The sequence below is a fragment of the Castor canadensis genome, chromosome 15 (genome assembly GCF_047511655.1).
Source record: "Castor canadensis chromosome 15, mCasCan1.hap1v2, whole genome shotgun sequence".
Lineage (NCBI taxonomy): Eukaryota > Metazoa > Chordata > Mammalia > Rodentia > Castoridae > Castor > Castor canadensis.
Window position 1 is genome coordinate 11671765 of NC_133400.1, and position 27062 is coordinate 11698826.

Sequence of the window (27062 nt, forward strand, 5' to 3'; positions counted from 1 at the left end):
GTGTCAGAAAGTTTCAGCTTTACCCAAAGGCTTCAGAGTTGAAGAACTGAAAATACAGCAGTCAAATTTACAATTTGAACAGAGCCGCTGTGCAGTACAGGCGAAAAGGGGTGACAGTCCTGGCCGACTTGTTCCTTGTGGGGCAGGTAAAATATCCAAGTGGCACTTGCCCTGGTACAATTTCTTTTATTTTTTATTTTTTGGGTCGCTGGTTTATTGGGGGCAGCAAGGCTGCACCTAGAAGAAGGTGTTGGGCCTCTTAGCAGTGAAGCAGGGCTTGTGCTGGCACCACAGATGTGGTGGGGCAGAAGGAACTTGATCTTGGAGTTGTGGAACTGCTTGACAGCCGGCCAGTGAGTGGCCGGCTGCGATCTCCTCCACTTTCATGATCTGGATGGAGTGCGTGTGGGCGCGGTGCCAGGCGCCCATGTAGTCAGGTCCATACTCGTGGTACCTGTTGTGTGTCCGGCTGCGGGAGTCAAAGCACAGCCACACGCCGAAGTTCTTCACCTACAGTGGGGACTTGTCAAACACCTGCCCGCAGGGCACGATTTCCCCCAACAACATCTTCAGTTACGACTCAAAGTACAGGAACTGAGACTTGGCCACGACATGGTTGGCCGCTAAAGTGCACATGCAGTACAGGCACGTGGTCACTTGGGGGTCGTCAGGCAGCGCCCTACAACCTTGTACTCCCGAGCGTGCCAGAGGCCTTCATGGTGCTGTCTCCGCATTTGCCACCACCCACAAAAAAGCTCCTGGAACAATTTCTCTTCTGGGAAAGTCTGCATCCTCGAAGCCTGAGAAGGCAGTTTACTTAAGCAGTCAAGGGTGGGTGCTTTACATTCACACTGGGTTAACTTTGACCTGTGGCAAGTTACTTACCCTCTCCTGGCCTCAAGACTTGTCCATCATGGTTACTGTGAGAATTGAGAAATTCTAATTAATGCATTTTCTCTGTCCTGGGTATAATAAATGCTTAGTGAAATTGTAAGCCATTCTAATGATGATAATCACAAACTACTTTATAGTATCATAACTCGGAGTCATTCTCTTTGTCGTATCCAGCTGTCTTGGGTCTATAGAGTAAGAGAAATATTTTTAGTACAATATTCTGTCATTCACAGGAAAGTGAACAATTTAACCCCAGCATTTTCTCTCTCTGTAGCTATCAGCTGGAGTGCAGTTCCTGAGCACCCTTTGGATGTTACTGCCAATGGCTTTCCACAGGGAACAACAAAGAAAGGAATTGGAAGCCTTCAGGCCAGGTACAGCATGTGGGGCAGAGGAGACAGTGGCTGCGAACTCACTCCTCCCCTCTCTAATTCCAGAACATGTTCATCACCCCAAAAAGAAAACCTAACTCATTAGCAGTCACTTTCTGTTCTTCACCCTGGCCCTTGGAAACCCTTTACTTTTTCTCTGCATGGATTTGTCTTGCCTGGACATTTTATATAAATGAAATCATATAGTATGTGGCCCTTTTTTTGTGTGTGTGGTGCTGGGGCTTGAACTCAGGCCTGCACCTTGAGTCACTCCACCAGCCCTTTTTATGTGGTATGTTTTTTTTGAGATAGGTTCTCGAGAACTGTTTGCTGGGGGCTGACTTTGAAGCACAATCCTCCTGATCTCTACCTTGTGAGTAGCTAGGATTATAGGCGTGAGCCATTGGTGCCCAGCAGTATATGGCCTTTTGTGTCTAGCTTCATTCACTTAGCATGTTTTCATGGTTCATTTGTATAACATGGGTGAGTCACGTCATTCCTTTTTATAGCTTTTTATTCCATTGAACAGACATGCCACATTTGGCTTCTCCATTCTTCAATCTCCTGATGGCTATTTGGATTTTTCTACTTTTTGGCTATCATAAATGATGCCACTATGAACAATTGTCTACAGAGTTTTGTTTTTGTTTCTCTTGGGCATGGAGTGGGATTGCTAGGTCATATGGTAACCATATGGTTAACTTTTTTTTTCTTTTTTGGTAGTATTGGGGTTTGAACTCAGGGCCTGGGACTTGCTGGGCAGGTGCTCCACCATACTTGAACTATGTCCCCAACCAATGGTTAACTTTTTGAGGAGCTCTGAACTGTTTTCCATAGTAGCAATACCATTTTAGATTCCTACCAGCAATGTAGGGAAGTTTCAATTACCCTGCATCCTTTACAGCACTTATTATAAAAGATTTTTTTGTTGTTGTTTTGTTCTTTTTGAAACAAGGTCTCACTATGTAACCCAGGCTGGTCTCCTGTCCTCCTACCTCAGCCTCCCGGGTGGTGGGATTACAGATAGGCATGTGCCACCACTCCTGGCTTATTATCTTTTTTATTGTAGTCTTTCTATTGTGTATGAAGAGGTATTTCATTGTTGTTTTGATTTGCATTGTCTTAATGACTAGTGGTGTTGAACATCTTTGTATGTATCTGATAGCCATTTATATATCTTTCAGAGAGAAATATCTATCCCATTCCTTGCCCATGTTGTTATTTAGTTTGTCTGTTTAATGCTGAGTTGTAAGACTCCTTTGTACACTCTGGATACAAATCCTTTATCAGATATATGACTTGCAGATATTTTCTCCAGTTCTGTGGGTTGTCTCTTCACTTTTTAGTGTCCTTTAAGCACAAAAGTCAAGTGCTTTACCACTTGAGTCACAGCCCCAGTCAAACTAGCCTGTCTCCTGAAAGCCTAGGCTATTGAAATGAAAATTATTAATAGTAGAGATTTTTGGATCAGTTTTTCCCCAGGAGCCTTCCTTGTTTTGGGCACCCTTTTGTACTCTTTAGTATACCAGCTGTCAGCCACAAAGCCAGATGTGTGAGCAGAGCAGATCATGAGGTCCAGGACTACAGGTTTCCTGCTAAACTCTGTCTTTGTTGTCAGTGACAGCCTTGCAACTCCTCATACTGGCCCCTCCCAGCTGACTGTGACTTCCATTTGCTGCTTTGCTCAGAATGGGGGTGTGAGGAAGCTCTTTTTTGATAATTATTTTTGACTTATTCTCTTTGAACTCAGGGTCTTTTTCTTACAATTTGGAAGAATAAAAATCACTGACAACAAGAGTGAGCAAAGAGGAAAAATATACTGAGAGAGAGAAAAAGCAAAGAACAGAGCTCCCACAACTGGGAGGGGTCCCGAAAGAGAGCTGCTGGCTGGTCTTTGTCTAGTGGCTTATATTGCTATAAGGAAGGAACTTCAAACAAAGCCCCTTATCCTGATTGGCTGGCAACCATTCAGATTGCCTTCTTGGGCCAACCAGGCATCTGCATGCTTTGTTTATGTGTGTCTTGCCCTATCAGGTCTCTGATCACATGTCAGACAATGGCTAGGATTTGCTGAAGGGTTTTGGCCTCATTCCTTTAGATGAGAAAGTGCCTGTTACTTTCCCATGGAAGCCTCAGGAGTCTCTGCCTATTGCTTTTTCATGGAGACCTTGAGAGTCTCCATGCCTGTTGTTTTTTCACAGAGACCTTGGAACTCCAGTGGCTCATGAGTCTTGATACCATGGGCCTAACTGCCTATGTTCCTCTACCTCCTAATGTGTTTCCGTAGCAGCTAGCAACTGCCTATAAGATTGTTATGTACATCAGATAACTAAAGTCGTTTTTATTGTGTAGATCTCTCTGTGACATAGCAGTTACTTGTGTGGTCATTGTGTTTTGCACTTGAATACATCTTGAGAGAATGCTTACTACTCTCAATGAGAGAAGTAAAAGAGTTCTTCTCCAGCAGAGGAAAGATTCCCAACAATCTGCTTTGTGTGTGTGTGTGTGTGTGTGTGTGTGTGGTGGGGGAGTGAATCCAGGAACTCATGTATGCTAGGCAATCAGTATACCTCCAGCTCCTAATCTGACTTATAGATGTAACATTTTTTTTCTTTTTTTTTTTGGTGGGACTGGGATTTGAACTAAGGGCTTCATGCTCTCTACCACTTGAGCCACATCTCCAATCCATTTTTGCTCTGGTTATTTTGGAGATGATGGGATCTCAGGAACTATTTAACCCAGGCTGGCTTTGAACTGCAAGCCTCCCAATCTTAGCCTCACAAGTAGTGTGAGCCTACCAATACCCAGCTATAGATGTAACATCTTAACATTACTGATAAGATGACTTAGGTCAAAAACATTCATAAAGAATGTTCTTGTTTGTTCTTCAGAGAGCAGAATGTTGAAACCCTTACAGATCTATTCTCAAGAGGCTATTAGGCTATCCCACACTGGTAGCCACTGAAGTGAGGCTGGAGGCCTTGAGGTTGCACCACCACGATGATGGTCAGTAGAATGCAGCAGGCCTTCTCCTTCCATGAGGTTTCTGTGGCATGCTGAACTTATAGTGGATCTGTTCTCCAGGCTATACAGCATGATGTCGTAGGGTTACTAGGGCTTCTTATTCTTGTGAATGAAGTGCTTCAGCATACTTCAGCAATGCTTGGTGAGAGTTTAATAAATTGTTCTCTGATATTTGCACATTCATTGGTAGCTACTGGATTATGGACTCACCTATCCATATTTCAAATGAAAATATGAGCATCATGGGTAAGATGTTAGTTTATATTTTTGATGTTCTTCTTTGCAGATTCTGGGTTATGTGGGCAGTGAAAATGTTGAGTCTGTAATACTTTCCAGACTTCCTGAACAATAAAATGTACAGCCATGTTACCGAACATGATTGTGGAGTTCCAAATCTAGAGATGAAATGTTTGATTCTAGTTAACAAACATAACAGCTGGGCATCCTTTTATCCACTCAGGCACATAAGTACAATAAAAGTTAAATAGAACCAGGCATGGTGGCTAACACCTGCAATCCCAGAACTTGGGAGGCTGAGGCAGGAGGATTTGTGAGTTCCAGGTCATATCATGAGACCCTATCTCAAAATGAAGGAAAAAAACATCATTTGTTATCATCTGGATAAAATCAGCCTAGATGTATTCTACTAGTTGTTTGAAAAGAAAAAGAAACCCTAAACCTTCCCAGAGGACCATGGATTTTTCATATTTGATATGTCTTTATTAGCTGTAAACACTGTTCTCTTGCACCCTTTTTATGATGAGCTCTGCCAGGGAGTCCCATTTCTTTATCATGTAAGAGGTGATCCATAACCATCTCTTCCACTACTCCAAGATATGGAATCCACTCTCTGCAGCACTGTGGTTCTTTTTTCTTTTTTTGTGATATTAGGGTTTGAACTCAAGACCTCATGCTTGTTAGGCAGGGTCTCTACCACTTGAGCCATTCTGCCAGCCCTGTTTTTTGTTGGATATTTTCGAGATATGATCTCACAAACTATTTGCCCCAGTACTGGCTTTGAACCATGTTCCTCCTGGTCTCTGCCAAGAGGCAGAGGATTACAGGCATGAGCCACCAGTACCAGGCTCTGGTTCTTTTCTAGAGGGTAACATCAGAACCTGATCCTCATAGGAAGGGCACAAGTTCAGTTTCTTGCCATTGTGGTGTTAGATTAATGTAGCTGGTTTGTGCCTCAATAAATGTACCAGGAAAATATTTTTAAAGTTGAAAATCTTCATAAAATTAATTCTTTGTTAGTCAATACATTTAAGTCAAATAAAAAATATTTGTGTTTATAATAAAACCACTAGATGAATAAAACATTTAACAGTATAGTTCCTTTGATGCCCACCTTTTGGGTATATTTTCCCTAACATTTAACAGATAACTTTGTCCTTAAGTATTAATTTTCTGAGTAGTAATTAGTTAAGCTGGGCTTGACTAATGCAGTTATATAAACAAGTTACCCAATATTTAGTTGTGTAGCTTAAGTTTCCATTCCATGGAATTGGTATTTCAAATTGACAGTTCTTACATTGTGACAACTTTAACTATAGGACCTTATTAGAGCTTTCAGCTGTTGATGGATAAGTGAATTCAGTTCTACCAGGCTACTTTATTCAGTGGGTAGGAGAAAAGATAAGCATTTTTAAGATACGGGGCTTTTTTTTGTCCAATATCTTTCTGGTACACCTGCAGTGACCTAGTTATGGTCATTTATAAACACACACACACACACACAAACACTCCTGTGTGCAATACAGACTTCCTGCCAAGTTCATTTTATGTTGTATTCTTTACAGGTATAGAAACTGTAGCATTTTATTAGAATCTATACACAAGTGAATATTTGTGGCAAATCTAAGAATCATACAGATGTGTATTGGTTTCTGGGCATTCTATTCTATTCCATTGTTCTCTCTGTTTATCCCTATACCAACACCATATTCTCAACCCTGTCTGTATAATAAGATAGTTTCTGTTAGAGCCTGTCCCCTTGTCTTTCAAAAGTGTCTTGGTGGGCTGGAGGTATGGCTCAAGTGGTAAAGCGCTTGCCTAACATGTGCAAGGTCCTGGGTTCGATCCCCAGTCCCTCAAAAAGAAAAGAAAGAATCAACCACTCACCTCCTTAAGAATTCCAAATCCTGACCTCCATTCACACCACAAGTTTGCTGTTTTGGAGTAAAGGCTTGACCTCCAGAGGCCCAGAACCCCATAGCAGGTAGTCTGAGACTCCATGTTAGGTGGCTCATCCAAGTGGTCTTCTTTTTTGCGGGGGACGAGGAGAAGAGTCTCACTGTGTAACCCAGGCTGGCCTCAAACACACAACCCTCCTGCCTCAGCCTCCTGAGTGCTGGGATTATAGGCATGAACCACCATGCCTGGCTGTCCAAGTGAACTTTATAGTTCACATAGGGAACAGCATGCTTTCCACCTTTTATAAGCTGTGTTGCCGACAGAGGCCATCTCCCTTAAAAAGATGTGTGTTATATTCTGAGACAAACTCCCTTAAAAACCAGATGTGTGTTATATTCTGAGACAAACTTTAAGTCTGTCTCAGCATGTACTCCATTTGAGCCTGTCACTCTAATGATTCCACTGCTGATGACAGTTTTTAAAATAAGAGATTCATTTTTGTACCTCAGCCTGATCAAACATCCCGAGGTCTAGGTTTTCTCTTTGCCAGGTACAGATGGACAGCCAGGCACTGGTGGCTCATGCCTGTAATCCTAGCTACTCAGGAGGCAGAGGTTGGGAGGATCATGTTTCAAAGCCAGCCTGGGCAAATTGTTCACGAGACTCTATCTCAAAAAAAAACCCATCACAAATAAAGGACTGGTGGAGTGGCTCAAAGTGTAGGCCCTGAATTCAAACCCCAGTACTGAAAAAAAAAAAAAAAAAGTACAAGATGGACAGGGGATCTGGCACATCCAGACATAAACACCATATAAAGCCATTCCAGTGGTGGCCTGGTACAAAGTAAACACCTAATCAGTCATCTTTGCCTTCTTTTCTGAACAGATCCCAAATCAGCAAAATGGAACTCTTTAGATCATTCCAGAAGCTTCTAAGCAGAATTGCAGAGGACAAGTGGCCAGACTCCCTCAGGTGACTCTGTTAACCCATGTTTTTGAATATTGAGGAAGACTTCTGTGGCTTGTGAATGGCAGGATGCTGCTTTTGCAGGAGTTGGTGGTTCAGGAAGCCAGTGGGCACTTACCTGTCAGAGAAGCTAAAGGTTTTGAAGAGAATGTTTACTGGCAGCTTATAGGAGGAGAATATGGATTTGATGGGCAGTTATTTGTGAGGAAAAATGAAGCCAACAAAGTTTTAATCTCTAGATTCTCTAGTGGAAATTATAAACCCTTGGAAAACTTTAAACCAAAAAAATAGTTATTCTAGTTTTATCTGATTCTACCAGGACTATAGAAAACTAGTATTCTGTTCATTCTTACCTGTTTTAACCTGTGTTGCTTTGACATGAATTCCCTACAAAGGAGACAGTTGCTCTGAGAAAACACACTGAAATCCTTCTGCTCCTGGTCTCCCATTCCAGTCTGACCAAGTTGCTTGCTCAGATGTCTTCTAGGCCCCAGGGGTGAGTATTTCAGTGAGAACCTATGTTTGGTGGTATGTGTGCATTAGGGTGCAGAAGCTGGACACCTACCACGAGTATAAGGAGGCTGCATCTGCTTATCAGGAAGCCTGGAGCACACTCCGGGAGCAGGCATTTGGATCCTGGATCAGAAATCCATCGGACTATCACCAGTTTAAATGAGAAGGAAAAGTTTTCAGAGGCTTGCTGATAGCAGGACCCTTCATATTCAACTATTCTTCCTTCATGCTGGACAAGCCTGAGATCTACTGGTGGCTGAATCAGGAAAAAGAAAAGGGGGTGGGGGAGACAGGGAACGCTTCTTCCAGAGTGCTGTGTCTTTTGTGTAACGTGGATGGAATCCAGAGCACAGCAATCTATACTTGATTGACATGGCTCTCTGCTAAAACGGCATCTCACTAATGACCTTGGTAGTTGACTTCAGTTGTGTTTTATTGCTTCTCTAAGATACAAAATTAGGGTTTGGAACATGATGCTTTAAAAGTACTCTGCAGCAGCTCTGCTTTATGTGTTTCTACATTGATTCAGCAAGTATTTATTAGGCTTGAAATGACGTTTGAATCTCTGCAAGCTTTACAGCTTTGCCTGGTACAGTGAACATGTATTTCATATTCTGCCTTTTAGGGAACTATCATTTTCCCAGTGTTCAGCAGTCATACTTGGTTAAAGGTAATTTTATTTTGTAGCTCAGGAATAAGGCTGTGAGCCAGCCATAGACAACCCTGTTTTCAGAACTATCAAGAAAGATTCTCTTCTGATTCTTTTGTTTTGTGAGACAGGGTCTCACCTTATAGCTCAGGCTGACTGATCTTGAACTCTCCATCCTTCTCAGCCTCCCAAGTGCTGGGATTTTAGGCATGCACTACCACACCCGGCCCAAGGTTATCTTTTTGTTTGTTTTTGGTGGTACTAGGATTTGAAATCAGGGGCTTCTCACTTGCTAGGCAGTGCTCTACAACTTGAACCATGCCTCCAGACCTCAAGATTATCTTTTGATCAGAGCTGTGAGAGCCACATAATCTTAGAACTACTAATAGTCATCTTTCCTACCTTATAGAGATAGCCAGGAGAATCAAAGCTCTAGTGACATTGTGTGGATGTCTGAAACCAGTACCCCCAACCTTAGACTCCAGTTATGTGAGACAAATTCCTATTTTGATTACGCCTGTTGGAGTTGGGCTTCTGACTTTTTGCTGAGAGTTCTAAGAGGACACAGTCCTACCGCAAATCAGCAACAGACCCAGCAATCAACCCCCTTTAACTAGCATTTAATACTTAGCTCTCAGTTTCTTCACATCCTGAAAAGTGGACTAAAAGCGGAAGCAGTCCACCATTGGGGTTACTCAAGGTCAGCCTTTTTTATAGCTTTAAGTACTTTTAAATCACAGCTTTAGTGATATATAATTCACATACCATAAAATACACCCACTTAAAGTATACAATTTAGTGATTTTTAGAATATCCCCAGAGTTGTGCAACCATTGATTTTAAAACATTTTCATCACTCCAAAAAGAACCTTTGTGCCTGTGTCAGTTTCATAGGGTTTTCTTAACAAAATACAAGCTGTGTGGCCTAAAGCAACAAATTCTCTCAATTCTGGGAGCTAGAAGTCCAAAATCAAATTGTCAGTGGGACTTAATGCTCACTCTAAACACTCCCGGAAAGAATCCTTGCCTTTTCCTTAGCCACTGGTGGCTGCTCTCAGTCCAAGTCATTCTTTGGCTTGTAGCTGCATCACCCCAGTTTTTGCCTCTGTCTTCATTTGCCATCTTCCCTTTGTGTGTCTGTGTCTTCACATGGCCTTCTTGTAAGAACCGTAATCATAGCACTAGTGGCTTATACCTATAATCCTAGCTACTTGGGAGGCTGAGATTGGGAGGATCAAGGTTTGAGGGTCACTCAAGCAAACAGTTCATGAGACCCCCAGCTCCAAAATAACCAGACCAAAATGGACTGGAGGTGTGGCTCAAGTGGTAAAGCACCTGCTTTGCAAGCATCAATCCCTGATTTCAAACCCCAGTCCCATCAAAAAAAAAAATCATTGGGTAGGGCCTGTCCTAATCCATTTTAATCTCATCTTAACAGCTTTCTCTGCGAAGACCCTATTTCCAAACAAGGTCAAATTCTGAGGTTCCTGGTAGACACGTTTTTTTAACTTGTTATAAAAATTTAGGACCCCCATGGATCCATCCCTCAGACTTAAAAGCATCAGCTTTATGCTGCTGATGGCCAGGTACCTGTGACAGCCCTTCTGCCACTGAGGCCCTGCTGTGTGGCAAGGACATGAGGCAAAGGCAGGCAGAATGTGCAGATGAGAAAAGGTTCAGAGGACCACACACATTAGCCTTCACGTATCGTAAGTATTGATTGTTTAAATTAGGCTCAAACAAGGTCCACAGTGTATGTGATATGTCTTTTATCCCAAATTTATAGCAATTCCCCCTACTTTGTAAAATTTCCTGCATTCTGGATTTGGTGCTTATTTCCTCTAGTGTTGTTTAGCATGTTCCTCTCTCCTCCCTGTCAATTTGCAGTTAAATATAGAAACTTGATCAGATTCAGATCGGGTTGATTTGACATGAATCTTTTGTGTGTGTGTGGCACTGGGGCTTGAACTCAGGGCCTTGACCTTGAGCCACTCCACCAGCCCTATTTTTGTGAAGGGTTTCTCAAGATAGGGTTTTGAGAACTATTTTCCCTGGCTGGCTTCAAACCAAGATCCTCCTGATCTCTGCCTCCTGAGTAGCTAGGATTACAGACATGAGCCACCCATGTCTGGCTGTCATGAATACTATTTAGGTGATTCTTTATACTTACTTTGTATCATATCAAAAGAAACGTGATCTTGAGGTCCAACTTTCTGTGACTGAGAGCCTGGTCTGTCCCACCACCCTTCCTTCCGTTGTTGGTTTCAGCAGCTTTGTCAGGGATCTCCAAGAGCCCTCAGGTTCCATGATTTACTAGATGGATTTACAGAACTCAGAAAAGCTGTCATACTCAGTGCACTCCTGCTTTATTCAGAGCAAAGGATACAGATCAAAGTCAGCCAAAAAGCCAGGTACTGGTGGCTCACCCCTGTAATCCTAGCTACCCAGGAGGCAGAGATCAGGAGGATTGCAGTTCGAAGCCAGCAAATAGTTTGAGAGACCCTAGCTCAAAAAAACCTGACCACAAAAAATTGGGCTGGTGGTAGGTGAAGGCCCTGAGTTCAAGCCCTAGGACCACAAAAAAAAAAGTGAGCCAAAGGAAAAGGCACATGAGCAAAGTCCAAGATAAAACTAGCACGAGCCTCTGGTGGTATCCCTGTAATGTGTTTTTGATGCTTTGCCATGGTAGGTGTTGGGGGAAGGCGGGGGGAGGGGGTAGGGAATGGCCCTGAGAGACTGCCCAGGGCTAACTGGCCAATTCCTAGAGAGAGTGAATGACTCATCTATCAGTGTACATTTTGATATACAAACCAACTAATCCCAACCATCTCCTTTATGGGACTCAGATTCTCCACTATCCACCTGGATAATCACCCCAGGACCAGATATTAGAAAAGTAGTTGTATAGCTCTGCTATAGTTTAGATCTGGAATGTCCCCCAGCCAACTTAAGTTATCTCAGGTATTTTGTCACAAGTGACAGAGCCTGACTAACATAAGGCCATTCACCCCAGAACCTGCTGAAATCAAAGTAGCCAATCCTAAACTTGGTTATCCTGCCTCCCTTCTGTGGAAACTTCAGTAAAGCCTCTTACCCACTTCCTCTGCCTTGCTTCCTCATTGACCTTGCTGCTTCCTTTGTGGATCCCTGTGACATGGCATGCCCCTCCCCTGAGGATCTGTAATAGAGCAAGTTCCTTGTCAGTGGCCTTCATCTCCTCATCTGTTTGTCTCACCATACCTAAATTTAAAAATATATCATTTTTCTATCATTAGCATATATTAATCATACAAAGGGTTTCATTGTGATATTCCCATACATGCATATAATGTACTTTGATCAAATTCACCCCTCTGTGACTTTTTTATCCCACCTCCCCCCATTTTAAAACAATTTCAATAGGTTTCATTGTATTTTCATATATGCATATGAAGTGCATCAAGCACGTTCACCCTCTCCTTTAACTCTTCTCCCATTGATTCTCACCTCCAAACAATTCCCGTTTTACACTCATGTCATTCTTTTTTTTTAGATCTAGATTCCATACATGAGAGAACACGTGATATTTGTCTTTCTCAGTCTGGCTTCTTTGCTTAACATAATTTACACATCCATCTTCCTGCAAACAACATAATTTCTTTCTTTTTTCTTTTTTTTTTTTTTTTGGTAGTACTGGGGTTTGAACTCAGGGCCTTCACCTTGAGCCACTCTACCAGCCCTTTTTTGTGATGGTTTTTTTTATATAGAGTCTCAAGCTATTTGCCCAGGCTGGCTTTGAATCATGATCCTCCTGATCTCTGCCTCCTGAGAAGCTAGGATTACAGGCGTGAGCCACCAGTGCCCTGCCTCTTTTTCATAAATTTCTTTGTATTTCATCCTTCTTTATGCCTGAATGATACTCCCTTGTGTATACATACACTACATTTTCTTCATCCATTCATCAGTTGATGGATATCAAGGCTGATTCCACAGTTAGGTTCTTGTGACTAGTGCTGCTGTGAAATGGCTGTGCTGTTGTATGCTGACTTATACTCCTCGAGTTAGTTACATGGCCGGGAGTGGAATCACTGGTTCATATGATAGTTCTATTTTTAGTTTTTTGAGGAACCTCCGTATTAATTTCTATAGTGGCTACACTAATTTCATTCCCACTAACAGTGTGTAAAGGTTCCTTTTTTCTTGCATCCTCACCAGCATTTGTTGTTTGAAAAATCTACATTTGAAAACAGTCTCCTGGTGTTTCATTTTCCCAACAATGATGGTGACAGTACATGCAAAGGGCTGCCAGTTAAGGAAGCTCACCTGAGCTTTGGATGTTACCGATATCCTATGATTCCCAGGACAACTGCCTTGCTGAAAGTGTCAGTAGTGCTGAAGTTGAGTATTGCAACAGCGTTTTCAGGGGCTGGCAGAGTGGCTCAAGTGGTAGAGTACCTGCCTATCAAGTGTGAGGCTCTGAGTTTAAACCCCAGTACCACCAAAAAGAAAAAGTATTGACAGTGTTTTCAAGTCCCTTCAAGTTACTGTTCCAAATCTACACACAGTTAATTTTGTTTCATCTGCTTTTTTAAAAAAAAGTATGTAAAATACTTGATTCCAACATCATAATTAGTTGTTTGTTTTGTTTTGGGGGTATGGAAATTGAACTCAGGACCTCATGCTTGCTAGACAAGTATTCTATTAGTCCTTTTGCTTTTTAGTTTGTTTTTCAGATAGGGTCTTGTGCTACCTTTACCCAGGCTGGCCTCGAACCATGATCTTCCTGATCTCTACCTCCCAAGTAGCTGGGGTCCCAGGCATGTGCCACTATGACCTGCAAAACTAGGTTTTTGTTTTGTTTTTAAGATACATTTAGAGAGGTCTTCCATCCTTGTCACCCCCCTGCCCCCTGCTCTGGTTTTCCTTCGTTCTAGCAGTACCATTTCATTTGTTCCTTTTGTAATTTCTTTGTGAGATGGGTTCTCAGTATGTAGCCCAGGCTGGCCTCAAACTCTCAACCCTCCTGCCTGAGCCTCCCAAGTGCTGGAGTTACAGGTCTATGACACCAGGCCCGGCTTCATTCTTTCACTTTGAAATGCTCTATGAATAGTCTACATATAACAATTTTTGCCACTGTATACTTTGGATAGATTCATAGAAGTAAGGTTGCTGGGTCATAACTTAAATGAACATTTAATTTTGCTTTTATTTATATATCTCTTCCAAGTATTATTTCTAAATACAATCTGTGCAAAGGAAGCAATATGCAGAACAACATTACAGCGTGCCATTTCTGTTTTTTAAAAAAGTTGAAAGATAGCTATGTTTTGCTTGTATATGCTAAAATATCTCTGTGTAGCTACACAAGACACCAACCATCAAACAGGGCCTGTGGGGAGGTAAGGGGAACGGCTGTGGCCCAGGAGGGTGAGGGAGACTTTTCACTGAATATCCTTTACATTTTGTTACTTTTTTTTTATGATACTGGGGTTTGAATATTTTTAAATTTTTGAACCATATTAATATAGTATCTATTTAAAAGATAAATTTCAAGTATTACAGCTTTTTTAGAATTTGTCTAGCAGGTTTTCTGGATTATGCTGGAACACACACACCAAAAAAAAAAAAAAAAAGATTTGGGGCTGGGGATAGAGCTCAATGGTAGAACATGTGCTTAACATTTGAAAGGTCCTGAATTCAATCCCAAGCACCACAAAAAAAAAAAATGAAAAAACTAATTAGTAAAAAATAAATTAGACTCCTTAGAAAGAAACGAGATAGTATTCTCTGCCCTCCAGACCTTTTTGCACTGTGGGTATGATACCTAGCACTACTTCAGCCAGCTCACAACCAGAACACGAGCCAATGTGAGAATAAACCTGATGCACAGGGTGACAGATCACCCGGCTTAGACCCAGACAACCTCTGCACTGCTTGCTATGGAAGCATCCTTTTGACTAAGACACTGCTAGACAGCTTTCCTAGTTAGTTGCAGCTGATACACCTAGTAAGTGAGTATGCTGGCCAGTTCAAAAACACAATCAAATGCTAACCACATGTGACTGTCCTTTGCCCCCTAGGAACAGACGAGCTGTGCATCCATTTAACAAATACATTTCCAATAAAATTCTAATACAGCCCTGAGGAATTTGCTAAATACACATGAATGTCTCTCTTTAAAAAAAAAAATTGAGGACTGGAGGTGTGGCTCAAGTAGTAGAGCGCCTGCCCAGCAAGTACAAAGTCCTGGGTTCAAACTCCAGTACTGCCAAAAACAAGAACAGAAAGAAGAAATTCTGCAGTACTAGGGATCAACCCAGTACCTCACTCATGCATGTTAATTAATAGGATAAGATTTCTGTATTTTAAGCTATAGAAGTACCAGAAAAACCTCAGGAATGACAGGGAATATCTCGTAACAGCGTTAAACAGCTCTGCTTAGAGGTTCCACAGCGTTGTCCCTTTGCGTCTGGCTCTTTCTGGCAGGATTAAACTTCCACCAGTGTTTGTCCTGGGTTCATGTGTGTATAATTTTACTTTTTCTTAGAATTTTTTAAAACTTGGCTGATTGAAATGATTTTGTGTATATATTCCCATAGTAACTTTTGTCTCCAAGCATGGGTTAAATGACTTGTTCTATGGACTTCACCAGCGCCAAGCATGAGCTCACTGTCTGGGGAGAAAATGGCCCGCCCTGGCCACCATAGCTTTGTGGGAAGAAATGCAAGCCCTGTCTGATCTGTTGTGTCTGTGGCTGCTGACAAGACACCCCCACCTGACCTTGATATTTTGGCTTTTAAGACAATGTTCCAAACAAGCCTTAGCCCAAGTTTTCCAGTTTCTAAAACCCAATTCCTTCCTGGCTGTAAAATGGCTTAGGAGGATATAATCTGTTCAAGAGCCACTGCTGTGGTGTGAGAAAGCCAGAGCTGATAGGATGAGTCCCCTGCAGCACATCTGGACGGCCGCTGAAACCGGGACTCGTCCAAGGGAAAAGATGATGTAATATGTGCTGCTGGTCAAGGGCTCAGACAGCTTTCTTTGGAAACTGAGCCAGTTATCCTGAGGGAATGGTTTGACACAATGAGCAGAGGAGGCAGAGGTCTCAGAGAAAGCATCTTTATTTTCTAGAAAGAGTTCTTTTTATACCTCACATCTAGTTGGCCCTCACATCCTATCTTGTGAATCCCTTTAAGCCTAAATGTGTCTGCACTGGGGCTAAGACTGACTGCCTGTAAAGCTCACTGATGGATCCAAAACAAATCTGAAGTAGTATTTGTGGTCCAAAAGTGAAGGAAAATTCCTTTATACACACACTTTTATTTTTTAATTTCACCTCCTGTGAATGACTTTTCAGCTGGTGTTTTCATGCTGTACTCTTTGCTCACCTTATGCAGTGGTACTATGGATGTCCTCTTATCCTAGCATGTCAGTAACTGAGGAGAAGCTGGGATTACAGGCATGCACTACCATACCTTTCTGTTTCTATTGCAGTGTAAATATTTGTTGAATTTATTAAGGTCTTCACTTAAGATCTATGTGCTTTTTTGTAATTGCACCTCAATTAGAGTGTTAAAAAAAAAAGTAGCCTGGCTACTGGAGTAATTGTGCTGTAATACCAACTCTGCCAACAACTTCCTGTGTGAATGTGGGGAAGGTTGCTTAATCTCTGACTTCTCACCTTTCCTTCTACAACATGAAGTCCCAGCACTTAGGATACTTAGTTTTTTGAACTGTAAGGTAGAACTGCTTTTTAAAAAGATTTTTGTGTGTGTGGTGCCAGAGATTGAATCCAGTTTTGCACATGCTAGGCAACACTCTACCTCTTGAGCCAGACCCCATAAAAATTCTTTTTCTTTTTGGCAGTACTAGGGTTTCTTTATTTTTTCAGTGGCACTGAGGCTTGAACTCAGGGCCTCATGCTTGCTAGGCTTGCTAGGCAGCCACTCTACCACTTGAGCCACTGCTTTGTATTGGCTTTTTTTGAGGTAGGGTCTCACAAACTATTTACCTGAGACTGGCTTCAAACCATGATCCTTTTGATCTCTGCTTCCTGAGTAGCTAGGATTATAGGCGTGAGCCCCCAGCACCGGCCCTATAAAAATTCTTAATTTGAGCCAGGCATGGTGGTACACGCCTGTAATCTCAGCACTTGGGAGGTGAAGGTAGAAGGATTCCAAGTTTGAGACCAGTCTAGATTACATAGCGAAATCCTGCCTGAACAACCACAACAAAAAAGCAAAATATGTAATGCGAAGAGAGATATTCTCCTGGAAACTGCCCGTTGATGCTGTGACATACTTATGGCCTTGGTTGTACTGGTGACAAGGTTAGAGCGGAAAAAACTTTTGTCTTAATCTAGTAGCCTGAGCCCTGACTTTGGGCCTGAATGTTTTGCCTCTTACTCAGATGAGCCAGCAGAGTTAGGAATCAGTGTTTAGAGCTAAGTCTCTTTGGTGCTGCTCTGCAATGTCCAAACACAGAAAATGTCTGTGTGGAAGAAAAGCAGAGGCGGAAAGTCACTCCAGGTGGGAGCCCAGGCTGCCAAATGTCGGTCTCCAGCACACGTTCCCTGGAATTGGGCTCAGCTCCCAAAGGGGACAAGCTCACAATGGAAACAGTGACGACTGCTTACTCAGGCAGCCAAGAGAATGAAAAGCACATTGAAACCCGGCAGTGTCTCCACAGGAGAGGGACCACAGGCCCCTTGGTGAAACTGACCTGACAACACGCAGCATCACAGAGCCCATTCCCAGCCTGTTTGCAGCTCAACAACAGACCTTTGTGCACAGCCTCTCGGGAAACCATGAGAGCTGATATGGACAGCCCAAGCCTTTCCAGCAGGGGATGTGTGCTTGCTCTCCTTTGCCCTGGGCTTTGAATTCCATTTGTTGATTAAGAGAAGACAGCTCTTCCTGATGGAAGTTTCAGGACCCTGCCCCTCCAGTGTACGTGCTATATCACCCCTTCCTCAGCTTTCAGCAAACCCTGTTTATTTTGCTTCTTGTTAACTATTTTGACCCTTGGGGTGACCTTTCCTGCTATACTTCTGTTGCTTAATTTACCCAGTGCCACTGTGAATGTCCTAACCTAGCAGGTCAGTAACTGCTGGGCTGAGAAGCCAGCTGGTAGGGAAGAAGCGAACACTGGGTGAGGGCCTGGCAATGCTGTCTGAACCGGCTCACTCACCTGTGCTAAAGCAGGCAGATGGCACCACCCAGCTCTGCCTTGTTCATGAAGGATGATAGTTGCAGTGGCCTGAATGTGTGTGTGCCTCAGAATTCATGTTGAAATCCTTACTCCATTGGTGAGGGTATTAGGAGGGACTAGATCTTGAGGGCAGAACCTTCATGAGTGGGGTTGGTGCCCTTATAAAAGGACCTCAAAGGGCCTGCATGGTAGCTCAAGTCTATAATCATAGCTATTTGGGAGGTAGAGGGCTGGAGGATTGTGGTCCAAGCCCATCCTCCCAAGTTCAAGACCCCACCTCAACCAATGGCTGGGTGCAGTGGTTCATGCCTTCATCCCAGCTATGTGGGGAAGCACAAATAGGAGGATCAAGGTCCAGGCTTGCCTGAGCTATCATAAATCAAGAAATAACCACCACTCATGGTGGTGCACAGTGGAGATCAACGAGGCGAAGAGGATGAGGTAGGAGAATCAGGAGTTTGAGGCCAGCATGGCTATACTTTTTCCTTTGGGCTGGCAGAATGGCTCAAGCCTTAAGAGCACCTGTTTAGCAAGCATGATGGCCCTGAGTTCAAACCCCAATACCACCAAAAAAATAACCAATGCAAAAAGGGCTGGAGGGGTGGCTTAAGTAGTAGACTGCCTGTCTAGCAAGCATGATGCCCTGAGTTCTAACCCTAATATTGCAAAAAAGAAAGATCCTTTTCTGCTACATGAGGACACAATGAGAAGATAACTGTCTGTGAACCAAGAATCAGGCCCTCACCAAACACCACATCTGCCAACACCTTAATCTTGAACTTCCAGCCTCCAGAACTATAAGGAATTTATTTATTGGCAGTACTGGGGTTTGAACTTAGGGCCTTACACTTGCTAGGCAGGTGCTCTACTACTTGAGGCACAAATCGTTGAGCCCCAGCCCAGTTCATTGTTTATAATGTACAATGAGCCAGGTGCTGGTGGCTCACACCTGTAATCCTAGCTACTCAGGAGGCAGAGATCAGGAGGATCAAGGTTCAAAGTCAACCCAACAAATAGTTCTCAAGACCCTCTCTCAAAAAAAGCCATCACAGAAAAGGGCTGGTGGAGCAGCTCAAGGTGTAGGCCCTGAGTTCAAACCCCAATATCGCAAAAATAATATAAGGTACCCAGTTTATGACATTTTGCTTTAGCAGTCAAACTAAGACAAGGTCCAACATGGTTAACATTTGCTTGCTATACTTCAGAGGAATTCTAAAATAAACAATGGTGTATAAAGCTGTGATGCAAGGGACACGAGCCCAGGTGTTTTCAGGAGTAGGAAACAGCAAGCAAAATGAACTGGAAAGAGTACCCCAGGTCCAGAGAGCAGCCATTCTTACCTCTCCAGCTTATGGTGCCAAATCCAAAGGATTTTTTTCAGAAGAAAAAAAGTAGTTTTTTTTTTTTTATGTACATTTCTGTGGGTTATGTGCAAACACAGGCCTTTCATTCTTACCATGTGAACTAGCAGCACAAGGAGGGGTTTTGGCAATGGACTTGAGTTTGATTTGTCTCTCCAGGATGTACTATTATTGTGAGCGTGGGTAGTAAACTATATTCTCAGAATGTCAGTGTCTTCACCCTTGAAATGAGGGCACCACCATGCACTTGGCCGTGTGTTTGTGGGGATGAAAGCTCATGAGGAGGGCTGTCTGCTACAACAGTGACTAGCACGAAGTAAACTCCAGCCTATGCCTGCCCCTTCAACTTAGAAGTCACTCTTGCCAATTTGGTAGAACACACTTGCAGAGCTTTTGCTAATGAATGTTACATGATTTTCCTCAGCAGAAGCCTGCTGGAGGAACATTGGGGCCTCTTGCTGCACACCAGGTGTGTGCACATTGGATTGTGTGTGCTGTGCTGCTCCATCCCACGTCTGGAAGCAGCAGCCTGTCTCCAGGGGCTAGGCAGAGGGAGCAAGTCTGTTGATCACAGAGGTATATACAGATCCTCCTACCTACCTCTTGTGGCTTTGCCTTCTCTGTGGCAGCCACCACGATTTCTTTTTTCTCCCCCAAGAAATAAAGATGGAAAGGGAGACTCGGTTGCACTTTTTAAAGCATTCTATATCGGTCTAATGAAGAATGAGTCTTTTGAGAATAAGAACATTTCTATTGCTTTCTTCCAAAGTCTCCTTGAAAGATCCTTGGGCCTCTGTTGGGATTGATGAACCCTGGTGCACAAGCCTGCCCTATGTCCTCTGTGGCCGCAGTGCTTGAGGCACTGGTGCACAATTAAGATGTGTTAGGGTTGTTAAATAGGCTGTCAGTTCCAGGTAAGGTCAATCCTATCCACCTGGTGACGTGCCTGGCATTTATGCTCTGCCCCTGAGGTACAAGGATAAGGGATAGTCCTCCTAATGATTTTTTTTTTTTTTTTTGGTGGCACTAGGGTTTGAACTCAGGACCTACACCTTGAGCCATTTTCACCAGCATTTTTTTTTTTTTTTGAGATAGGGTCTCAAGAACTATTTGCCCAGGCTGACTTTGAACCTCGATCTTCCTGATCTCTGCCTCCTGAGTAGCTAGGATTATAGTCGTGAGCCACCAGCACCAGCACTAGGCCACAATGCTCCTTGATGATAGGGAAGAAGGCAAGTGACTTCACAGTGGAACAGCACAGTGTGGGATCACTATGAGAGACCAGAACCCAACCCAGGAGAAGGGCACAGAGTTCTTGGGGGCAGACTGGTGAGGGAGTTAGTAAGCAAAAAAAAAGAAAAAGGCCGTGCATGTGGAAACAGTTCTGAAGGAAGGGTATTTGAGGTGAAGGAGCATTTGCAAAGACTAGAGATGAGAGGAGGGCATCGCCAGGCTGGCAGAGCCTGGGAGAGGATGGGAGGAGGCCGATCAGGCACTTGGGTCATAAGGAGGAAGTATTGTATGTCCTGTGAAGAAGAATGATTTTATCCTGACAACTCAGCACTTCAGAGCTTTTGGGGAAAAGGTCATGGGATGGAAGTTGCATTTGGGAAGCTTGCTGTCCTCTGTAGCAAAGAGGACAGGCTGCAAGACAGGGATGATGACAGGTAGGACACAGCTGGGGAGTTACTGCAGTAATTTGGAAGAAACTGATGAGATGAGACCCAGACATGCTTGGCAGCATGAGGACTGGCCAAGAAATTGGCAGAGGCTGTGAGGCTGAGTGCAGTAGGAGATAAGGATGAGGGAGTCTGAATGATGCAGAACTTTGTGGTTGTGGGCCAGAGGATGGGATGTGGTGCTGTGTATCAGGAAAGGGGATCCAGAAAGAGGGAGGAGCTGCTCCTGGAAGGGGGCAGGAAATGTGGGCAGGGGGTGAGTTCACAGAGTTTGAGACCTCTGTGGGCCCTCAGTGGGCAGCTGGAGGGACTGGTTAGTGTGCAGGAGAGGTGAGCTGGAGATAAAGGTCTTGGAGCCAACTCTTTATAGGAGTCAGTGAAGATGCGGGTTAGGAGGCAGTCATCCAGAGAGAATGTGTAGAATGAGAAGAGAAGGGACGCTGTCTCCAGAGGATGGAAGCTTGGGTAAATGGAGCATTCAGGAGCAGGTAGAGAGACAGGAATGAGTGTAACCAGGTGCAGCCAGAGGAAAACCAGAGGTCAATTAGCAGCTTCAAGGAAGGAGTAGACTAAAGGGTAGAATATATTAAAGAGAGATAAGAAAGAGCTTTTAAAAATAAGTAGCAACTGGGGACATGGTGGTTTTGATAACCCAGCAAACACAGGGACAGGGGAGCAGAGGGGCTGGAAGCCAGGCTCTCCTGTGCTAAGGAGGCAGCCCCATGCTGTCAGGGCCCTATGTCTAGTCTCACTGATATACCTTAAACCAAAAATGGTATACTTCAAACATGAAAGTAAAAGGAACAAGTGACCACCACCCAACTATCAGTAAACATCCCACCTATTTGCTTCAAGTGACTTGTATCTGAAACCCCTTTAGTCCTCACAGATCCCACTCCCCCCCACCAGAGCTCGTTTCATTCCCTTGCGTGGCTTATACCTTTACTGCATTATCTATAAGCGATGCATATGGTTGTAGTTTCTGTCCTAGTGTTTTATTTAAGAGTCTCGCTGTGTAGCCCAGACTGGCCTCTACTCTTGATCCTCCTGCTCAGCTTCCTGACAGTGCTGGGATTAAGGCCTGTGCTACCACACCCAGTTTTCATGCTTTTAAACTTTCTAAAAGTTGTATTGTGCTGAATGTATTTCTGCATTTTGCTTTTTTCATTCAAGAGCACTGTTTTAGAGACTTATATTGACACATAGCTCTAGTTCATTTTAATTGCCGCAGTCATCCCTTTATATGAATATACAACTTTTCTCTCTCCATTCTCCTGTTGACATTTAGTTTCAGAAATTTTGCCATACAAGCAAGGTGGCAGTGGTCTTGTACACATCTGTTACACATGTGAGGGGATGTTTCTGGTATACCAGAAGTGGAATTTGCCAGGCCATCGATTTTACCCACATTCAACCTTCCCACCTATTGTCAGCTTGCTTTTTTTTTTTTGCATTACTGTGGCTTGAACTCAGGGCCTACACCATGAGCCACTCCACCAGCCCTTTTGTGTTGGGTATTTTCAAGATAGGGTCTCAAGAAACTCTTTGCCCAGGATTGGCTCTGAACCGCGATCCTCCTGATCTCCACCTCCTGAGTAGTTAGGATTACAGGCATGACCACTGGTGCCTGGCATCAGCTTGCTTTGCAATAGTGCATATGAGAATTCCAGATATCCCACCATTTTATATGTTGACATTTTAATTTTGGCCAATTTGATGATTGTGAAGTTACATTTCATGGTTAACTTTCCTTTTCACTTTTTACAGAGCTACCAACTACCTAGTGTGGGCTGTGCACCAAACAGCTCTAGATCCTAGACATTATCCAAGTTAAAGTCTTTGTGAATGTCAAACTCCAGAGTTGGTGCAATGTACAACATATAGAGGGGCCTTGAGTGTAGATAAGAATTTTCTTGTGTAGTCCTAGGCATTGAACTCAGGACCCTGCCCATGACTGGCAAGCACTATGAACTGAATTCCCAGGCCCCCCCCCCCACTTTTTTTTCCCAACTTGGCAATAAATATTTTAATTTATTTCATATTGCTTCTGGCTTTATTTTTTTGATGGTACTGGGTTTAAACTCAGGGCTTCACACATTCTAGGCAGGCGGTCTATTGCTTGAGCCACACCCCAGTCCCACTTTTGACTTTTTATACACAAATATTTCTGGACTCTAGGTTCTGTTCTATTCATCTTTGTCTATCCTAATGTCAGTACCACACTGCCTTACCATAACTTTATTTCTGATGTAAAACCTTACAAATCTAGTGCCTTTCAGCACTAGGGTTAGGGTGAGACTAGCCTTTTTTTAATTTTCTTTGGTAGTACTTATGTTGGAACTCAGCTTTGAGCTTGCTAAGCAGGCACTCTGCCACACAAGCCACAGTCCAGTGTATTGGTTACTTTTGATATAGTCTCCTCATATGCCAAGGTGAACCTGGACCACAGTCGTCCTATTTATGCTTCCCCACCTAGCTGAGATGACAGGTGTACACCACCACACCTGGCTTTTATTGATTGAGATGGGGGTCATGTGAACTTTTTATGCCCAGGCTGGCCTCAAACCAAGATCCTCCTGATTGCTGCCTTCCAAGTAGCTACAATTATAGGATCGATTCACCAGATGGGACTGTCTGGTAATCCAAACAAGGCCAGCATTCTTCCTGGCACATAGTAAGTAGAAAAAACAAATAGGAAAAGGCTTGACATTCCCAACCGTTTTTTTTTTTTTTTTTTTTTTTTTTTGTAAATCTCATTTGGTCTCTTAGTTCTGCCACCTGTAGCAGTGTAGCTGTGAAAACACTTCTATGTATACCCCACCCCCATTTTTTTTGGCAGGACTGGGGTTTGAACTTAGGGTTTTGAGCTTACAAAGCAGGGCTCTACCGCTTGAGCCACACCTCCAGTTCATTTTGCTCTGCTTTTTAGGGAGATAGTCTCTCAAACTATTTGCCCAGCCTGGCTGTGAACCTCGATGCCCCGATCTCAGCTTCCCAAGTAATCAGGATTACAGGCCTGAACCACTGGTGCCCGGCTCCCTAACTCTTTTTGGTATAACATGTGAATCATCTGGTATCCAGTGGATGCTAGATAAATGTAACTTAAAGCACCACTGGCTTGAGTGACACTGCCTTTTGTTTTTCTCTCTAGTCCTTTCTTCTCAATTGCATTTGTGGGCTTGTGGTTATAAAACAGAAATAGATCTTCCCTTACTAGAGCTGCTAAAGTTAATGTGGCCATCTTTTAACAAATGGAGAATGTTGACCTCTGCCAATGAGGTCAATGGGAAAACAAAGAAACAGAAAGAAGGGGTGTTGTTTTGAAACAGGGTTTTGCTAGGTAACCCAGGCTGCCCTCAAACTCACAATCCTCCTGCCTCAGCCTCCTGAGTGCTTGGGGTTACAGGTGTATACCAACACGCCCAGCCCTGGAAAGAAATTTTTGATGTTATCATTTGACCCTTGGTCAATTTCTATCTGCATCTAGCTTGTGCAAAGATAAACAAAGATTTTATTTAGTTAAGGTTTGGGAAAGGCCAACAAGATGCTTATGACAGGGCTGAAGGTATGTGGCTCAAGTGGTAGAGTGCCTGCTTTGCAAACATGAAGCCGAGTTCAAACCCCAGTCCCACAAAAAAAAAAAAAATTTATGTATGTGTGTGTGTGTAAATTTTAAGATGCGTATGACAGGTGGACAATGTTTCCTCTGATGTCAGTTGAGAAACTGACATCAGTACAGAGCTCTGTTGCCTGATTATATAACTTGGTAAAGGTAAAAGACCTTTGTTTCTTTCTCAGGAAGTTGAACATAATCATTATAAGTACATGTTTTTAGGTCCCGGGGTGATGTCTAGTTTCCATATTCTGGTGACTGATACAGGCAAAACTGTAGCTTCCAACAGTCCACCTGTGGAAGACTTAGAACAAAGTTTAAACATTTCCTCTTAGATGCATTTGTATCCTGGCACTCATACACATGTATACTAATTTTTGAGAAACTATGAAACTCAAAGACCTAGAAAAACCTAATCATGTTTTTGTTTGGTTGGTTGGTTTCCTGTAGTACTGGGGCTTAAACTCAGGGCCTCACGCATGCTAGGGCAGGCACTCTACCACTTGAGCCACTCCACCAGCAGTTCTTTGTTTTGTGTTTTCAAGATAGGATCTTTTGACCTATTTGTCTGGGCTGGCTTTGAACCAAGATCATCCTGCTTTCTGCCTCCTGAGTAGCTATGATTTCAAGTGTGAACCACCAGCGCCTGGCCCTAATCTTGATTTTTAAGAAAGGAATGAGGGCTGGTGAAGTGGCTCAAGTGGTAGAACACCTGCATAAAAGCGTGAGGCTGAGTTCAAACCCCAGTACCACCAAAAAAAAAGAAAAATTACACTTGCTGGATATTGGTGGCTCACACCTATAATCCTAATAATCCTAGCTACTTAGGAGGCAGGCAGAGATCAGGAGCATCACAGTTTGAAGCCAGCCCCTGGCAAATAGTTCACCAGACTGTATCTTTAAAAAGGGCTGGCAGAATGGCTCAAGTAATAGAGAGCCTGCATAGCAAGTGTGAGGCCCTGAGTTCAAACCCCAGTACCACCAAAAAAAAAAAAAAAAAACAAGAAGAGGAAAATGGAGAATAGCACCTTAAAGAACATAGGTACATATAAAAAAAAGTATGTATACTGTTCAGTATGGAAAGATCAGCAGGCTATCAATATTATATTTAAAAAGCAATACAGGCTTATGTTTTGTGTAAGAAAAATAAGGATATATATTCATATTTAATTGTACTACTAAAAACAAATAAGAAGCCAGTAAAAATAGTTTTCCATAAGGACCGAGATCAGAAAACTGGTAGAAAACAAGATTTAGCCATGTAAATCTCTTATATAGGCCTGATACCTAAACCATGTGAATATATTAAATCACTGAGAAAATGTCTTTTTGTGGTACTGGGATTTGAACTCAGGGCCTACATCTTGAGCCACTCCACCAGCCTCTCTTGTGATTTTTTTTTGAGCTAGGGTCTCGAACTATTTGCCTGGGCTGGCCTTGATCCATGATCCTCCTGTGTGCCTCCTGAGTAGCTAGGATTACAGGAGTAAGCCACTGGCATCTGGCTAAAAATGTCCCTTTTTATGACACTAGCCATTGCTTCCATCCCAAGCTAGGCTGCCACACAAAGCCTTTTTCTGGCCTGGTAAATACAGGAGTCAATTCTCCAACCCAGCCAAACAAAGGTGAATAAAAGACATGTTCACACTGCAGTGCCTTTATAAGAGGAAGTTTTATTGTTAATTATTTACCTTAATAGTTTCAGAAAGAGGAACAGATTAGCTCAGTCCAACATGATTGGCAGTTGGCAAAATCTAGTAAAGCAAGTGTTCTGATTGCTAAGGATTTAATATTTAATTTGGATGCTTGTAATACTTAGCCATCTAACACTTCAAACATAATCCAGAATAAATGTATTGTCTTCTTCCTTTTCATTTGTAATACCACACCTACCTCACTTCATTATGGAAATATCTTCATTAAATATGATTCCCAGAGGATCAAGTTCCCTGGAGAATATAGCCATGAGGACAGTGAACAAAAAAAAAAAAAAAAAAAAAAGCTCAAAATAAAACTCTGTATGATAATTTACTATTCTAAGGGAACAAAACCTTCCGATATATTAAGAAATAAATCCAGTTACAAATGCACTAATAAGTCTACGTGAAGAAGATCTGGTATAATAACTGAAAATGGCCAGCTATTTACAAGATACACAAGCAGGAACGGTGCACCTAGCCCAGCACTGGCCCTCAGAAGCCAAAAGTGTTCTCTCCGCTGTAGGCCACATACAAGAATCCATCTTCATCTTTTTCTTTCTCGTAAAGCTGTCCCATAGTTAGGCTTGAAAAAAAAAAAATCATTGAAAATTGAGTACAGGTGTTAGGAGGGAAAGACGAACCTAGAATAAGGAGGTTGTTGGTGATAGGCAGTAATAATTCAGGTACCTTCTATAATCAGCAGTCTGTTTTATGGGAAGGAAATGAAGCCACAAAAAGATTAAGACAAATTAGGAGTCAGCAGAAAAAAAACCAGAATCAAAAGTCTCCATTCTTGAATCAGGCACCTGAATGCCTTTTTAAAACATATTTTTGGCAGTACTGGGCTTTGAACTCAAGCTCTCCCACTTAAGCAGGCACTCTACTGCTTGAGCCAAGCCTCCTAGCCCATTTTGCTTTGGTTATTTCTTTTATTGTTACACTGGGTGGGGGTACATTGTGTCACTTA

The 27062-nt window shown here is 42.8% G+C and overlaps 2 protein-coding genes, 1 non-coding gene and 1 pseudogene across 16 annotated transcripts in view; 2 read left to right on the forward strand and 2 right to left on the reverse strand.

Moving 5' to 3' along the window:
• Adat1 (adenosine deaminase tRNA specific 1) overlaps window positions 1–26750 on the forward strand; it is a 36777-nt gene extending 10027 nt beyond the window's left edge. For all 14 annotated transcript variants that reach the window (XM_074055627.1, XM_074055628.1, XM_074055631.1 and 11 more), the window contains 4 exons: window positions 1–146; window positions 1169–1268; window positions 7311–7397; window positions 7935–26750. In XM_074055627.1, coding sequence (XP_073911728.1) covers window positions 1–146; window positions 1169–1268; window positions 7311–7397; window positions 7935–8067 — 466 coding nt within the window. In that variant the 3' untranslated portion in view covers window positions 8068–26750. The remainder of the gene's footprint in view (window positions 147–1168; window positions 1269–7310; window positions 7398–7934) is intronic.
• Window positions 143–7939, reverse strand: LOC141417356 (large ribosomal subunit protein eL20 pseudogene; annotated as a pseudogene).
• LOC141417672 (U7 small nuclear RNA) lies at window positions 14084–14145 on the forward strand. Its single transcript, XR_012442320.1, has one exon. It is a non-coding gene; the product is annotated as a U7 small nuclear RNA (small nuclear RNA).
• The window catches only part of Gabarapl2 (GABA type A receptor associated protein like 2), an 11887-nt gene continuing 10873 nt past the window's right edge, over window positions 26049–27062 (reverse strand). The window contains exon 4 of the mRNA XM_020160166.2: window positions 26049–26678. Within this exon, the coding sequence (XP_020015755.1) occupies window positions 26588–26678 (91 nt within the window). The 3' untranslated portion in view covers window positions 26049–26587. The remainder of the gene's footprint in view (window positions 26679–27062) is intronic.